This window comes from Xenopus laevis, chromosome 2L, assembly GCF_017654675.1.
Source record: "Xenopus laevis strain J_2021 chromosome 2L, Xenopus_laevis_v10.1, whole genome shotgun sequence".
In the NCBI taxonomy this organism is placed as follows: Eukaryota; Metazoa; Chordata; class Amphibia; order Anura; family Pipidae; genus Xenopus; species Xenopus laevis.
Window position 1 is genome coordinate 69966960 of NC_054373.1, and position 18087 is coordinate 69985046.

At 40.4% G+C, this 18087-nt stretch overlaps 2 protein-coding genes across 2 annotated transcripts; both read left to right on the forward strand.

Moving 5' to 3' along the window:
• Positions 1–11769: 11769 nt before the first annotated feature.
• On the forward strand, positions 11770–15220 carry LOC121399967. Its single transcript, XM_041582009.1, has 2 exons — positions 11770–11998; positions 12174–15220. The coding sequence occupies exon 2, from the start codon at positions 12454–12456 to the stop codon at positions 14383–14385; it is 1932 nt and encodes a 643-aa protein (XP_041437943.1). The 5' UTR covers positions 11770–11998; positions 12174–12453; the 3' UTR covers positions 14386–15220.
• Positions 15221–15243: 23 nt separating this feature from the next.
• On the forward strand, positions 15244–17050 carry LOC121399968. The gene is made up of 2 exons (XM_041582010.1): positions 15244–16509; positions 16953–17050. The coding sequence occupies exon 1, from the start codon at positions 15319–15321 to the stop codon at positions 16297–16299; it is 981 nt and encodes a 326-aa protein (XP_041437944.1). The 5' UTR covers positions 15244–15318; the 3' UTR covers positions 16300–16509; positions 16953–17050.
• Positions 17051–18087: the final 1037 nt, after the last annotated feature.

Here is an 18087-nt window from a genome sequence, read left to right on the forward strand (position 1 = left end):
CCTGGGAGCGATGAGATACAAGGTCTTTCGAGAAGATCAGGATGTCATCCAGGTACACGACCACAGACTTTCCCAAGAGATCCCGGAAGATGTCATTCTTGAAAGACAGCGGGAGCATTACAGAGGCCAAAGGGCATCACAAGATATTCATAGTGCCCATCCCGAGTGTTGAATGCCGTCTTCCATTCGTCCCCTTCACGGATGCGGATGAGGTTGTACGCCCCACGGAGATCTAATTTAGTGAAAATTTTAGCCCCTTTCAATCGGTCAAAGAGTTCAGCAATCAGAGGCAAGGGGTACCGGCTTTTAACAGTGATTTTATTAAGGCCCCTTTAGTCAATGCAAGGACGAAGGCCCCCATCCTTCTTTTCCACGAAGAAGAAACCTGCCCCGGCAAGGGAAGTAGAAGGGCGGATAAACCCCCGCTGGAGATTCTCCTGAATATAATCTTTCATAGCGGAAGTCTCCGCTGGAGAAAGAGGATAGGTGCGGCCTCTAGGGGGCATGGTTCCAGGCAGAAGATCGATGGGACAATCGTAGGGTCGATGTGGAGGGAGGAATTCTGCAGACTTCTTACAGAAAACATCGGAGAATTCCTTGTAGAAGGAGGGTAGAGTCTTCAGATCAGACTTAGAGATATTTACCCTCTGGAGGGGTTCAGCAGGAAGACAGTGCTGCTGGCAAAATGGGCTCCAACGCGAAATCTGCCCTGCGGACCAATCAATGGTGGGATTATGCAGGCGCAGCCAAGGAAGACCCAAAACAACTGGAACGGAGGGGCAGGAAATAATTAGGAACGATAGTCTTTCTTTATGCAAAGTCCCAACCTGCACAGGCAATTCCCCAGTCGTCATGGAAATAAACTCAGCCTCCAGGGGTCTGTCGTCAATGGCAGAGACACGAAGAGGAGTAGACAAAGGAAATAAGGGAACTTCCATATATTTGGCAAATAGAGCGTCCATGAAGTTCCCAGCAGCTCTAGAATCAATGAACGCTGAGCCGACAATGGTCTTAGTGGCCAGACGAATCTGTAAAGGAAGGAGAAACCTATGAGTGTTCTCTTGAGACTTCGGAGTAGTGCCCCCTACATGAGTTACCCTAGATATACCTCGGGGAACAGAACTCGTAGGCTTCACCGGACAAGAGTTCGCAAAATGAGATTGTCCACCACAATACAGACATAGGCCAGCCATCCGTCTACGGAGTCTTTCTTGCTCAGAGAGACGAGCTCTTCCAACTTGCATAGGCTCCTCCGAGGGAGAAGTAGAAGCTTGAGTAGCTGGAGTAGGCAAGAGGGGTCTTTGAAAGCGGGGTGCCAACAAGGGTTGAAATTTTTTACTGCGCTCCTTCTCTACTAGATGCTCTCTGAGATGAGTGTCCACCTTAATGGATAGCACAATCAGATCTTCCAGCAGGTCAGGGAACTCCCTGGAGACAAGATCATCTTTAATACAAATAGACAAACCTTGATAGAATACGGCCTTATAGGCATCGTCGTTCCAGGAAGTCTCAGCCATCAAAGTTCTAAAGTCAATAGCATAGTCACTGACACTGCGGTTTCCCTGTCGGAGTTGCAGAAGATGAGAAGGGGCATTTGTGACCCGACCCGGGGCATCAAACACAGTACGAAATGCTTGAAGAAAAGCCTTGGCATCAAAAGTCAATGGAGAATTCTTCTCCCAAAGAGATGTTGCCCACTCAAGCGGTTTGCCCACCAAACGAGACATCACATACCCCACCTTGGAACGTTCATTGGGGAAGTGCGAGGGTTGAAACTCGAACTGGATCTGGCACTGTGTAGCGAAACCTCTGCAGGCCTGTGGGTCCCCACTGAAGCGAGGAGGAGGCGGAATACGAGGCTCACCAGACGAGAAACCTGTGCTAGACGAGACGTCCGCCATGGGAGGATTTACAGCTGCTTGGGAAGCAGGAGGCGCTGGAGGCACTCGGGAGAGAAGGGTATCGAGTGCCTGTCCTATGCGGTACTGCTGGGCTTCATATTCCTCCATGCGGGATGCCAGTCCGCGGAGCGCTCGTCCGACATCAGGCGTAGCTTCCTCAGTAGGATCCATGGCCCAAGTATAATGTCAAGGAGCCGGGAGATCCCTCCAGGGAGGTAGTCAGGATCGAGGAGGAAGCCCTCTTGAGGGAGCAAGGTCGCGGTGTCCAAAGGGTTAATCCAAAGAGTAGTCAGAATACAGGCAAGAGTTCAGGGGCAGGCAGATAACAGCAAAGTCCAAAGTCCAGGCAGGGGTCAAGATAAGTAATCAGGAACAGAATTAGCAATATCAGCTCACAGGAAACCCAGGAAACACTTAAGAAATGTATTCCTATACTTGGGCGCCATTCTGGCGTTTTTATTTTGAATTTGGCGCCATTGTGACGTCATTGACGTCCTTGCGCCGACGTCGGCGCGCTGATGTCATCGCGCCGGCGCCGCTACCCACGTGGCGGCCATGGGCGCCGCCATTTTGGGAGCGACGCCGGCAGGGGAGGACGCGCCGCCCGGAGCTCCAGGACTTGCTCCGGGCGGCGATCGTGACAGAAGTATAACTTAAACCTGGTGTGGAACAAAAAAATTATGTAATGCAGGGAACAAATGAGAATGCAAAATTGTGTTTGACATGTATTTTTAATTTAATCATTAATAATAATATTTATAATAATAATAGTTTTTTTAAATAGAGAAATAGACTATATGAAAGATTAAGAGCAAGACCTGAAATACAGGAAAATGAACATTCATTTCCTTTCAACCCTCCACTGAAGAAAAAACAAAGTAGTGCCCAAGATGAGAAAGAAAACAGAATTGGTAATACAAAGTGGTGCTTATGCCACCAATGCATTCCTATGAACACGGAGGTTGAAAGTATTTGTTGCTGGGAAAATAATAATAAAAAGCTCTATATTAATGGAGTGCATTACAACATCATTATCATTTTATGAATATTATTTAGTTGGTGAAAAATTTGATTTCTACTATAGACTACTTGGTGTTTCCAAAAAAAAACCATCTATCACAGACTACAACAGGTAAAAATAAGTTTCACAATGCTAAACATGTAATTTTATTGTTTTAATCAATTCAATATTAGGTTAACTGTTAATATGTCCGATCCTCAGTACTTTTGCACAGCATACTACACTTTGGTGCACAAGACCATAAAGGAATTGTTCTGTATAAAAATAAAAACTAGGTAAATGTATAGGCTGTGCAAAATAAACAATGTTTCTAATATAGTTAGTTAGTAATGTCATGTAAATGTAATGTATAAAGACTGGAGTGACTGGATGTCTAACATAATAGCCAGAACACTACTTCCTGCTTTACAACTCTCTTGGTTTCCTTTGATTGGTTACCAGGCAGTAACCAATCAGTGACTTGAGGGGGCCACATGAGACAGAATTGTTGCTTTTGATTCCGAGCTGAATGCTGAGGATCAATTGCAAACTCACTGAACAGTTACTGTATGTCCCATGTGTCCCTCCTTAGAGTCGTTGACTAACTCAGAGTTAGAGAGCTGAAAAGCAGGAAGTAGTATTCTGTTATGTTAGACATTCAGTCACTTCAGCCTTTATAGATTACATTTTTGGCTAACTAACTGTTCCTTTAAAACACACCCGCTTTGAGCGATTCGTAAAGTCAGGGTTTTCTTTGCATCTTGCACAACTCATAACTCCTGCACACCACCAGTTAAATCACGTGCAGATAGTTTTTAGCAATAATGAGGACACTAAAACTTTAACTGGCTTCTGTTTTATCCCCTATTTTTATACCTGCATTGTTAAATCATGAGCAAGTTTTATTTCACACTACTTTTTTCCATGAGAGCACATGCTCCATAGATGAATCCTCGTACTTATTGGCCATTAAACATGATGGAAAGTTTCATGTCCCATTGTACCATATCTATCAGTGTTTGGTGAGGCAGCAGATGAAGTGAAGAAGAGCTGTAGCTTGTCTTTACATGCTGGCGCTTCAAAAATTAAGAATGTCTACCTCAGGCATGTCCAAAGTGCGGCCCGTTTTCAAATTTACCCCGGCCCTCAGCCTCAGTCATGAAATTAATAAAAATTAGGCCCCCCAGCACAGTGCGATCAGGAATCCCATAGCAGTTATATTTGGGCACATTAGTGAAATGATCTATACTGGTCTATACTGCTGGTTTATAGAGACGCGCTGTTTTCGCATACTTCTTTAGGGTTGAAGGTGTCAATAGACGTACTGACATGATAGTACAGTAAACTAAAGAAGTATGGCGTCACTATGTTCCAGTACGTGTTTATTGCTAACACCTTCAGCAAACAGACAGCAGTATAGACCAAGTGGCAGATCATTTGACTAATGTGCCCAAATATTACTGCTATCATTACTTGATTCCTGTAATTTAATGTTAATGGTTCAAACAATGTCAGGCTGAACGGTCGGCCCGCACACATTTTCACCTCAACAAATCTGACGCTCGTTGCAAAATGTTTGGGCGCCCCTGGTCTACCTGATGAATTTGAACAACTGAAATACACAAATATGGCCATGGGCCATCATATACTATCAGTCCAGTTGGTCTGGTATTATGCAATGTATGGCCTAAGTATATTATTTGAGAAACCTAGCTGTTCATGGTCAGGTTTTTCAATTACAAACAAACCAAGAGATTTCCAGACTCACTCAGTCTGCATGGTTACTCTGGCTTGCTGGCGAATGACATCTGAAGTGAGTTTGTAGTGAAGTGAGAAGGTTTTTGACTAAAATAAAAACCTTAAAAGGTTCTAGGAGACAAGCTTTTTATCTGAAAAAAATAAATTGTTTGATTCTCCAGTAGGCCAGAGTAATTGTGCAGACAAACTGAGTGAATTGCAGCCACAGAGAAAGATCACGCAGACGAGGGTGGTGGCGGGCCCGGCTGCATGGCCCGCGCCAGGGCCCGCCCCCACCAAGTTCCGTTACTGAATATGCCTCCCCATGAAGCTGTTTGGTATCATACAATAGGGGGCACATTTACTAAGGGTCGAAGTGAATTTTCAAATTTAAAAACTTTGAATTTCGAACTAATTTCAAACAAATTTTTGGGTACTTCGACCATCGAATAGGTGTAAATTCGACTTCGATTTGAAGTAAAAAAGAATTTCGAACTAATTTCAAACTAATTTTTGGGTACTTCGACCATCGAATAGGTGTAAATTCGACTTCGATTCGAAGTAGAAAAGTTTGACTTCGAAAATCGAAGTACTGTCTCTTTAAAAAAGTTTGACTTTGACACTTCGCCACCTTAAACCTGCCGAATTGCTATGTTAGCCTATGGGGACTTCTTAGAACCTACAGCCAACATTTGTCTATGCTTTTAGAAGTCGAAGTAAAATCACTCAATCAATCTATAAAATAGTTAGATTTTAAGTATTTCATCATACGATCGAACGATTTTACTTTGACTGAATATGCCCAAATTCGACTTCGAATACCAAAGTAATGCCATTCGATGGTCGAATTTCGAAGTTTTTTACACTTTGAAATTCGACCCTTGATAAATCTGCCCCTAAATGAAATAAGTTGGTCAACAAGAGATGGTAGAAAATGGTAAAATATAAATATGTAGGGCATAATATGTGTTAAGAAATATCTGTTTTTTGTTATTTCTTGCACTAAACAAAAGAGTAAATTACTTTCTAACTGCCTGTTTTGTGAGCAGAGGAGAAGCTAATAATACAGATTGCTGGTCCACAGATGAGCCCTCTGAATAATCAGCTGCCACTTATCACCAGCTACAATGCTACAGCTTATGGGGGGTTGTTTATGTGGAGCGCATTATTACCATTTGAAAACATTTGCCTGTTTATAGGGGAAATGTGAAGGTATTAAATTTTAAAAAAAATTATTATTGTGCTTATTTTAGCAAAGGCATTTTAGGGGTATACTGCCTTTTTAAACTAAAAACCAGCATAATACAGTCACTGCTAAAGGTTTGGTTTGGAGGTTTTGTATTATTTTTTTAGGTGTGTGTATATATATATATATATATATATATATATATATATATATATATATATATATATATATATATATATATATATATATATATAATTTTGTTGCTTTTAGACTCGACTTCTAACTTCAAATACCGTAGAACCCCGATTTTATGTTTTCCAGGGGACTGCATCAAAACTGCATAAACTTCAGGAAACCTTTAAAACTGGGAAAGAGAAAAATGGAGCTTACCTTAAACCAGGGGGGTGCCCAAACTTTTTGCAACGAGGGCCAGATTTGGTGAGGTGAAAATGTGTGGGGGCTGACAATTCAGCCTGACATTAACATTAAATTACAGGAATCAAGTAATCGTAGCAGTAATATTTGGGCACATTAGTGAAATGATCTGATCTGCCACTTGGTCTATACTGCTGTCTGTGTGCTGAATGTGTTAGCAATAGACACGTACTGGAACATAGTGACGCAATACTTCTTTAGTTTACTGTACTGGCATACTAAAGAAGTATGCGAAAACAGCACATCTCTATAGACCAGCAGTATAGACCAAGTGGCAGATCATTTCACTAATGTGCCCAAATATTACTGCTATGGGATTCCTGATCGCACTGTGCTGGGGGGCCTCATTATTATTAATTTCATGACGTAGGCTGAGGGCCGGTGTAAGTTTGAAAACGGGCTGCACTTTGGACATGCCTGCCTTAAGCGAACCACGACAACATGGTGTCAATTTCAGGAAACCATGGGACATTAAACTACAGTAGAACCCTAGTTTTATCAACACCTTGATTAAAATGTGAAGGTCTCATTTGTTTTTATGGGGTCATTTTGTTGCTTATTTTTAATTTCACATTATGCATCAACCAATAGATGAAATCACCAATGTGGAATGCTGTTTCCAAAGCTAGCTCATATCGATGAGAGGCACAACAAAGCCAAGATTCAGTTTGGATTCAATACTGACCAACATAAGGCAATTTTTTTTATTTTTTTTTAATGCCTGACTTTTTGGGGAACTTTACTCATTTGCATGTACATATTATTCAGCCAAATCTCTTAATGGATTTGTCCTAAAATTTTGAATATGGTACACCCTTGTCTTTAGTTAAATAATTTATTCTAACATCCCTGTGCACAACATTTTGTAGGTTGTCCCTTTCTCATGTGTCTATCATTTACAATGCTTTCTCCATTTTCCATTTCTCTGATGCCAGGCACATATAGAGTGGGCATTACATTTATAGTAAATCTGTGGTTTCCTATTAACACTGGCCAGGGTACTGGGATATCTATATTTTACAGAGTCTTGCCTTAAATTGTGGTGATTGTAGGGAGCAAGATTTGAACCTTTTTTTCTGACATTTTGAGGTCTCTGCATTATTTGCTTTATTTGAAAGCAGTGATGTAAAATGGTTAATGATTATCTGTTAATATAGTTTAAAATAGGTTTTCTTTTAACTACATGTTAATTTGTCTTTAAATCAGCATTTTAAGATGCAGGAGACATCATTTTCTCAGGGCCTTATCAATCTCTCCATAGGCTCTTATTTTGCAAGGCATTCAACGTATTTGATACTGACATGACTTTTAGTTTATAAAGGAATAGTGGCAGTATCCTGTGAAACAGACTGGAGTGGAGGTTTTATTGGATTTGTGATCTAAAATTCTGTTTCCTTGCCCTCCTGCAGCCTCTTGGCTTTATTATGCATTCTGCCTTAAACAGTAGCTGGGTGGTTGTAAGGCGTTGCTGGAGTACTGTAACAGAGCCTCCCAGTTGTATTGTTCAGGAGAACTATTCGTAATTTTTTAAATTTCAACTTGAGGGTCATTGCAGGAGGTTTGAGATACAAAGCTTTTCAACTATTTCCATCAAAATCAGTTAATAAAAGTGCTCATGAGAGGATGATGAGTTTATTAACCTTTTTAATTTCCTTTGTCTTTTACATTTCAACTTGAGGTTCATTGCAGGAGGTTTGAGATACAAAGTTTTTCAACTCTTTCCATCAATATCAGTTAATAAAAGTGCTCATGAGAGGATGATGAGTAGATTAACTTTTTTAATTTCCTTTGTCTTTGAATCCCTTCAGAGTTCAGCAGCCTGCCGCTGGCCATCCTGCTTACTAATGATTGATGAGCTGCCCCTTTGATGCTTAACTGCTAGAAAAGGCTCAAGGGTGGTTTAACCCTTACATATATACATGCTTGTTGAGAAATGACTGCAACCTGAGAAGAGAAAGCTGCAGAAAAATTGCATGTACGTCAAAACAGACATACATTACAAAATAGATGGAAACCTATATATCAGGCATGTCCAACGTGTGGCCCGGGGGCCATTTGCAGTCCTTTTTCAAATTTACACCGGCCCTCAGCCTCCTTTATTAAATTAATAATAATGAGGACCCCCAGCACAGTGCGATCAGGAATCCCATAGCAGTAATATTTGGGCACATTAGTGAAATGATCTGCCACTTGGCTATACTGTTGCCTGTGAGCTGAGGGTGTTAGCAATTTCTAACACCTAGCAATTATCTGCCCCACCTCTATGCCTAAGGCATAGAGAAGGGGCAGACAATATTTGATTGACAGCTGAGATTTTTAAATGAGCTTTATTAAAAAAAAAAAATAGAAATTGGATTTCATGTTTAATTTGAAAAGAACTTTTATTATACAGCTTTTTGTGTCTGGGTGACAGGTCCACTTTAAAGGGACCGCAGTCTCTCTTTTTTTTACCAGTTTACATAAAATTCTATTTTTAAGTACTGTAGTCTTGTTGCTTTGCATTTATGGAGCCTCTTGACACTACGGCACTTGATTTTTTTTTTTATTCTTCAATATTTTATTGGGGTTTCATAAACACAACAGATTATGATTTACATATTAAGTATGTCAAGATAAGCATAGAAGAAGAATATGCATTGCTGCATGACATATCAAGGAATTGAACAAATAAGTACATATACTTAAAGTCAAAGAATGCAAAGAAAAAATGATAACAAAGCATAGAAAATAAAAGGGAAAGAAATAATAAAAACCAAAATAAACCAAAACCTCACTCAGTGGTTTTACAGATTTAAACTTTATATGTAGAACTATGAGATTTGTAATATCCCTAATATTTCAATTTCATGACTAGGCTCAATTTGTTGGAAGAAAAGAGACCAGTTATCTAAAAATCTGCACTTTAAATGAGGGTTATTTATTTTTGTCCATAACACTTCTTGCCAAAACAATTGATTTATCTGTGATAAAACATCTGTCATGGAGGGGGAAGCTTCTGCGAGCCAATAAAGAAGAAGAGTTTTCTTCGTAGCAGCAACGAAACGAAGGATCAAGTTATTTAAATCCTTAGTATTGGGTTTATACTGCTTGGCACTTGATCTTATGACTTATAAACTGTTTCAGTAATTCAGTAAAATCTGTGCTTTTTTAAATACCTTTTTAAAATTGGAAAATGTAGCAAAGTTGTTTTGAGAACTATTTAGCATTAGTTTTTTGATCATGGCTCTTTTTGATGGCAGCATAAACTAGCAAACAAATTTAATATTTTAATTCATTTGACGACTAAAGGCATTTAACAAGAAAAATCTATAATTTCCAGAATCAATATAAATACTTTTTGGTTATAGAATACATAACTTGTTAATTGTAAAAAGTAAATGAAATATAGTTGTGAGGCTATGCTACACATTTAATAATGGGGAAAGGGGAATGCGGGTGATTGCAAGTAAAAACATTTTAAATTTCATATTTAAACCCCTATTCCTTCTCCTTTTTAGGCCTCCGGAAAGTAGTTATGCAAGTTTGTGTCACTGGACAGAGCTATGTAGACCTTTTTTCTTTTTTTGTTAACTTATATATTTTTTTTATTTGTGAGCATTCTGCAGTCGATATAATGAGAAAGCCAAATTAAACATAAAAATAAGAGAAACAAGAAACAAAAAAGCAAAATGTAATACAAATGCATACAGATTGGATGTGTAAAAGTTAGTCTCTTAAAGAAACCACGACTCTTTCACACTAAGAAAACTCAGAGAAGATTTATTACACACGTGTGGGCCAGCAATATAAAAAGGACTGCTGGCCCCAAGTACAATTTCAAGACCTACATGGGAATCTACACAAATTCCATTTTAAAGACATGAAGAGTTTCTCCAAATTCTCATTAACCCTTCTATTCCTCACTTTGGTCCTATAAAGGACCATCAGACCCAACATTCATAACATTTACAATCAATTCCAACATTCTGTATTATTCTACTGCAATTTCACATTTTAATAGCATGGCATGTAATGAACTGTAAAGTCACACAGTAGAGGCTTGAGGTGTTACCCATACAGTAGAGGCTTGTACTGAATGGTACCTGCTCTTTTATCATTAGTTTTCATTATTGTATTTAACAATAATTTGGCAACCATTTTTCTTTTTTATCTTGCAAAACCAAACTTTTCTTCATCTTTCTTTCCTTTCTTTTTATCTTGCAAAACCTGTAAGTAATGCTGTGCTAACTCAACAAGCTGATTTACTTTTTTATCTTTCCAATCAAGGTAATGTAACTTCAATTCTGACTTAACTTTCTCATGTAACCCATCTACAAATGCATTTATAATAAGTGATCTATTCACTATCATGTGCATCAAAATCAGCATAACGACCACAATTCTCACAAAACTTTGTTAAATAGTCATGTACATCATTATTCTTTCTTTAACAGGGAAAACATTTACAATTTAACTTGCAATAATTTCGCTCATCTCTTACATTATCAAAATATTCTCCTAAAGTATCATCCACATATCAACTCCTTCCTTATCCATTCAACATTTCATACATATTCTTTAAATTTCTTTGTTATAGCACTTGACATGAGCTGCCAAAAATCTTTACATGCTGGATCATAAATATCCACTCTCTCTTCTATTTGATTATAAAAATTTCTCCGGATCTGGCAAAGGCATTTAATGCAGAAAGTTCAATAGGGGAACATGCATCCTATTTTTCACAGTTCCAGTAACAGTAGGTACTTTTACATGTAGCATGGGGCTAGAATCCAGGCAGGACGTCCATGTAAATTACCTGTTTTTGATTGTGTTTGCCTTTTCATCGTGTTAGAAGGAATGTGATCAGTTTGGATGTATGGGTGTTACTAAAGGAGGATCATTATCCTGAGCATTAGGTGGATATAATCCTGTCTGTATTGGGAGCATATAGGGGTGGACTTTTTAAAGACTCAGATGCTGAAAAATGCATCTGATGCTCATAAATTGTTTTGGAGAATACATCACATGATTCTAGAATTTGGTTTCACATTACTACTTTCCATTGCTTTTCTGTATTCTCTTTCTTATCTGATGATTCTGCAGTTTTAGTTTTACAGTTACCCATTCAAAAAATCTTAACAACTTCTAATCAGTTAAGTTACAACTAGGTTTTTATTTTGAGAGCGGTCTCCCAGAACCTGCTCTGATACAATAAAACAGCAAGCAATTTTCCCACAAATCTAAAAGGTGTCCCCTCTAATTTTATTGGGTAAGCAACAAGCAAAGACAAATATAAGCTTTATGCTGGATATAGTTCCAGAGCCTTCTCATGCAAACTCATGTCACTCATACAAACAGAAAGACAGGCTTTACGCTGGATATACAGTTCCAGAGCCGACTCATGCAAATAGAAAGACAGGTTTTACGCTGGATATGGTTCCAGAGCCTTCACATGAGACTCCTGCAAACCCATGCGACTCGGGCAAATAGAAAGAAAGACTTTACACTGGATATGGTTCCTGTACTGTTAGGACAGGTATATGTCTTTTCATTTGATTACAGGTATGAGCAGTCCTTCAGCTCCATCTACTGGACACTTGTAGATATTTCCTGGTGTTAGTTATTTGTTTAATAAAGTTAGTTATTGACCTCTGATGTCATAACTCCAGGTCACAGGAAGTAGGTGTTTCCAGCCTGTGCAGTTCATCTCATGTGCTTTCAGCTTTCTCCATGCTAAACAGGCCCTATGCAGCATTGTTGGTGAGAGTATAAAGTTTTATTTGCTTAATATACTCAGCTTTTGCATTAGATAGAGAGGTTTGTTTCTGTTTGGTAGCAGATTTATTGCATCTGTGTAATGTATATGCATGTGTACTGTATGTATATCGTTTCACCAGTCCAGCCATTTATACCTCTTTATTTGTATGTATTTCAGTTTTACCCTTTCATCTTTAAATACCCATTAAACAAGTTAACAACTTACACAGTGTGGTGCTTTGAAGAAGGGTTATCTGCCTGTCAATCTTACTTCAGACAGTGAGCAGGACAGAACAGTAGACAACGTCACGCATAGCTGATGCAATACAGCACAGTAAAACAACAGCTGGTATCAAGAGGCCCACACGCAGAGTGGATTAGCAAATACCACAGAGATACAGTACAGCTTCAGTTAACATAGTACCACGTGCTAACTCATATCAAGATTAGACGGCAAGATGTCCGAACGATCAATCAAGACCAGATCTAGGGTGTCACATTCATCCAGACTCTCAAACCGCTCCCAGGTGTCTGACGCTGCGCTTTTCCGTGCAGAAGCTGCCGCTGCACTAGCTCAACTCACATTTACTGGGAAGGAAACAGAGCTAAAATTAGAGAAGACACGCTTAGAGGCTATGATGGAGGCAGACAAGGCAAGGTTAGAAGTGGAGGCAAAGCTTCAAATGACACGCTTAGAAGCTTCAATAGAGATTCTTAATTTACGTAAGACGGTGGCAATTGCGAATGCCAAGGCAGATACATTAGATGCAGTTCTTGACACTACAGAACAAGCAAGTCAGAAATTCACTATGCAGCCTGATGTAAAACCAGAAACTGCTATGCAACGTACTAAAGAATATGTGCTGAAACATTCACAGGAGTACAGTCCATCAATGCCAAGCCTAGAAAAACTTAGTGAATACAGAGACAGTGATGTTATCCCATCATTTGGGCAAAATCATAGTATACCTCTCCAGAACATTCCTTTACAATGTGACTACAATGTGCCCGTAGTTACCTCTACCTCACCACCAGATGGTGCTCTGTTACAAGAACAAAAGGATTTCAAACAATTGTATCCTGTTGATGTGAAAACTCCTGCAGCCAGAGACTATAATGACATTCAGAGGACTTTACCTGTTACTAATAAATACAGCTATCCTCCTGTTGCACAACCAGTGGTTCCTGATAGAGGCAGTCATTCTCCAGAGGGAGCATACCAGTACACACCAGATGTGAAGCCAGCGCTTCCTATTAAGCCTGATTCAGACCAACTTACTGGCAATCGGCAGATGTCAGACTTAGTGAGATTTATGGCACGCAGAGAAATGATAACATCAGGCCTTGTTCAGTTTGATGAGAAGTCAGAAAACTACAGGGCTTGGAAGGCGTCATTCAAAAATGCTATAGAGGATCTACACCTTTCATACAAAGAAGAAACAGATCTCCTAGTGAAGTGGCTAGGTCCAGAGTCCAGCAGACAAGTGAAAGGCATTCGGGCAGTATATGTCAATGATTCTTGTAAAGGACTACAGATGTCATGGCAAAGGTTGAACGAAGATTATGGAGCTCCAGAGAAGATTGAAAAATCCCTGTGGGACAGGATTGACAACTTTAGGAATATCTTTGAAAGAGATTGCAGCAAGAAACTTAGAGAATTCAGTGATCTGGTAATAGAACTGTTGGCAGCAAAAAATGAAGGTTGCTTTCTAGGACTAGATAATCTTGATTCCGCTAGAGGAATAGAAGACCTTGTAAAAAAGCTGCCAGATTCTCTAAAAAGGAAATGGGCATCACATGGGACCAAGTACAAGGAAATACATAATGTACTATTCCCACCATTCTCTTATTTCGTGCAATTTATCTCTCAACAGGCAAAGATGTACAATGACCCAGGGTTTGCTCAGACGTTCCAGACCTTTGGTGACAACAAGCCAGAGAAATACCGCTACAAGAACACCCCTCAGAGAAGTTCCATCAGGGTGCACAAGACTGAAGTATCTCAAGCTACAGGAAACTCTTCTGCTTTCACTGATGCCCAGACCATGGACTTAACTAAAGGATGTCCGATTCATCACAAACCTCATCCTCTGTACAAATGCAGAGGCTTCAGAGGTAAGCCCCTTGATGAGAGAAAGACTTTCTTAAAACAAAACAATATTTGTTACCGTTGCTGTGCCTCAAATGCACACCTTGCGAAAGACTGTGACAAATCAGTTAGCTGCACAGAGTGCAACAGTGACAGACATGTGTCTGCTCTTCATCCTGGTCCTGCACCATGGTCAGTCAGGCCTCTAGAAAGGAGTGATCATGGCGGGGAGGGAAAGGACAACAGTGCAGAGGCTACAGTAACTGCAACATGTACTGAAGTGTGTGGAGGAGATCTTTGAGACAGATCATGCTCTAAAATCTGCTTAGTCAGTGTCTATCCTACCGGACAAAAGGACAGGGCAATCAAACTTTATGCTATTCTAGATGACCAAAGTAATAGGTCCCTGGTCAGGTCAGAGTTCTTTGAAATCTTCGGTTCAAAAGGCCAGCAGTTTCCATATTCTCTCAGAACCTGTGCAGGGGTGATTAACACTTCAGGAAGAAGAGCGCAAGGGTTTGAACTACAGTCTCTTGATGGCAAAGCCACAATCCCATTACCCACACTCATTGAATGTAATGAGATACCAAATGACAGGACGGAGATCCCAACCCCAGAAGTGGCTCTTCATCACAAACATCTAAAGTCACTTGCTAGTGAGATACCCAAACTTGATCCATCAGCATCTATCCTTATGCTGTTAGGAAGAGACATAATTAGGGTCCATAAAGTGAGGCAACAGATCAACGGACCACATAACGCTCCCTATGCACACAGATTAGACACAGGATGGGTCATAGTGGGCAATGTATGCCTGAAAGGAGTCCATATACCAGACTTAGTACACTGTCTTTACACCAGAACCTCAGAAGAGAGCTGCAGATCCCTCTTTCCACCTTGTCCATACTTCTATAATGTGAGGGAAAACTATGACATGAATATATGTGTAACTATGCAATCCTCAGTGTCTACATACAAATCCTCTTGCAAAGAGTTTGAGGATCATGTAAGCCACAGTATCTTTCAGAGAACTACAGAAGATGAGACGGTTGCTCCTTCTCTGGAAGATCTTGCCTTTATGAAAACGATGAAGGAGGGTTTCTACAGAGCAGAAGACAGTAGCTGGGTAGCTCCTCTACCCTTCAAACCAAAAAGAAAGCAGCTACCAAATAACAAAGAACAAGTCTTGCAACGTTTCAGGTCCCTACAGAGGTCTCTTAAAGTAAAACCTGAGATGAGACAGCATTTCTTTGCATTTATGGGAAAGGTAATCCAAAATGGCCACGCAGAGATAGCTGCACCAGTAACCATTCAAGGGAAAGTTCTTCTTCGTGATCTCACCTCTGAGACTCAAGATTGGGATGCACCCCTGCCTGAAGGTAAGAGACTGTCATGGGAAGATTGGAAAGAGTCCCTTCACCATTTGAAGCACATACAGGTAACTAGACCCTATGTATCTGTTTCTTGTTCTAATGCTAAATACAAAGAACTTTGTGTGTTTTCAGATGCTTCCACGCAAGCAATTGCAGCAGTGGCCTACTTAAAGGTGATAGATTCTGAAAGTCAGGTCCACATAGGTTTTGTGCTAGGAAAAGCTAAGTTAGCCCCATGTCCAGAACTTACAGTCCCACGACTCGAACTCTGTGCAGCAGTCCTCGCAGTGGATATAGCTGCATTCATAACAAAAGAAATTGACACCAATATAGACTCTGTCAGCTACTTCACAGACAGCAGAATAGTTTTAGGCTACATTTGCAATGAGAAAAGAAGATTTTATGTCTTTGTTAGCAACAGAGTTCAGCGAATAAGAAGATCCTCTCTCCCTGAACAATGGCACTATGTGTCAACAGAGAGCAATCCAGCTGATCTGGCCACAAGATCTGTATCAGCAGCACACCTGAAAGATACTATGTGGTTCACAGGTCCACCCTTCTTGAGTCATTCTCACCACTTGAAACTAGAGACTGAAACCTTTACATTAGTGGATCCGGCTCAAGATACAGAGATTCGTCCACAAGTTACAACCTTGAGTACAACATCCAAAGGTAAAGAACTAGGGTCTGAACGTTTTTGCAGGTTCTCTAGCTGGAATACTTTGACGAGAGCATTAGCACACCTCATTCATGTAGCGCATCTGTTCAAACAAAAAAGAGACAGCCAACTTGATCATTGTAAGGGCTGGCACCTTTGCAAAGAACTAAACTTGGTGCAATGACTTTAAGAAAGCTAGAACAGTCATCATACAGAATGTTCAAAAAGAGACTTTTGCAAAAGAAATACAGAGCATTTTAGAAAAGGAAGGCATGCCAAATGATAGTCCTCTCAGAGCAGGACTAGATAGATGAAAATGGACTACTGAGAGTAGGTGGTCGCTTGAGAAATGCAGACCTAGGACCAGAAGAAAGGAATCCAATTATTGTGCCTGGTCATCACTACATTGCTACCCTCATTGTTCGTCACTATCACATCCAGTCGCAACACCAAGGGCGCCACATTACAGAAGGAGCCGTCCGCTCAGCAGGATACTGGATAACAGGAGGAAAGAGATGTGTGAGTAGTCTCATCTTTAAATGTGTCATATGCAAGAAGCTCAGAAATACTTGCGAAACACAAAAAATGGCAGATTTGCCACGTGAATTTATTCGCCAGGCGCGAATTCGCGGAGAATTTGCACGTTTCGCCGCCAGCGAATAAATTCGCGAATCGCCCACGAAAATTCGCGTAAAAAAATTCAAAACGGGCGCCAAAAACGGGCGCCGGCGTCAAAAACGAGACGCCGGCGCCGTTTCGCGAATTTTTCGCCGTTTCGCGAATTTCGCGAATTTTTCGGCGAAGCGAAACGGCGCAAATTCGCCCATCACTACTGAGAACAGATCCACCATTCACTCACATTGGCCTTGATGTATTTGGGCCATGGACAGTCTGCTCAAGACGTACACGAGGAGGCTCTGCCGACAGCAAAAGATAGGCAGTTCTTTTTACTTGTCTTAATATCAGAGCCATTCATATTGAAGTGATAGAATCCATGGACACTTCAAGCTTTATAAATTCTTTCAGAAGGTTTTTTGCTATACGTGGTCAAGTCAAAACTATCAGATCTGATCGTGGTACCAACTTCGTTGGAGCATGCCGTGAACTTGGAATCTATTCCAACCTTAACTATGAAGAGATAGAAAGTTTCCTTTCCAAACAAGAGGTGTGTTGGATCTTTAATCCTCCTCATGCCTCCCACATGGGAGGTGTGTGGGAAAGAATGATAGGAGTTGCAAGAAGAATATTAGACTCCATGCTTCTACAGTTACCTTCAAAACTCTCTCATGAGGTTCTCATTACTCTAATGGCAGAAGTGACTGCAATAGTGAACTCAAGGCCTCTGACCCCAGTCTCATCAGATCCTGAGGACCCACAAATACTTACTCCAGCTACACTGTTGACTCAGAAGTTTGCATCTTATCCTGTACCTTCTGGGAACTTTGATGGTAAAGATCTCTATAAAAGACAATGGAGACAGGTTCAAAGCCTAGCCAAGGTCTTCTGGGACCGGTGGCGCAAACAGTATCTATCTACCCTGCAGGTAAGAAGGAAATGGCAATCAGATAGACCTAACATCAACACAGGAGATCTTGTCCTTCTAAAAGATCAACATACCAAGAGGAATGAATGGCCTATGGGTCGTGTAACAAAGACTTTCCCTGATAAAGATGGCAAAGTTCGCAAAGTGGAAATAAAGATTGCCAGAGATGGGAGTTCTACATTATTCTTCAGACCAGTGACAGAGCTCATCCTTCTTCTTCAGTCTGAAGACCCTGCTCCCTGATTGGACTAGAATAATTGTGGTGATCTTACAGACACCAGGCGGGGAGTGTACTGTTAGGACAGGTATATGTCTTTTCATTTGATTACAGGTATGAGCAGTCCTTCAGCTCCATCTACTGGACACTTGTAGATATTTCCTGGTGTTAGTTATTTGTTTAATAAAGTTAGTTATTGACCTCTGATGTCA

Coding starts and splice junctions, on each gene's coding strand:
- LOC121399968 (XM_041582010.1), top strand. CDS start 15,319: ATGAGACAGCATTTCTTTGCATTTATGGGAAAGGTAATCCAAAATGGC.
- LOC121399967 (XM_041582009.1), top strand. CDS start 12,454: ATGTCCGAACGATCAATCAAGACCAGATCTAGGGTGTCACATTCATCC.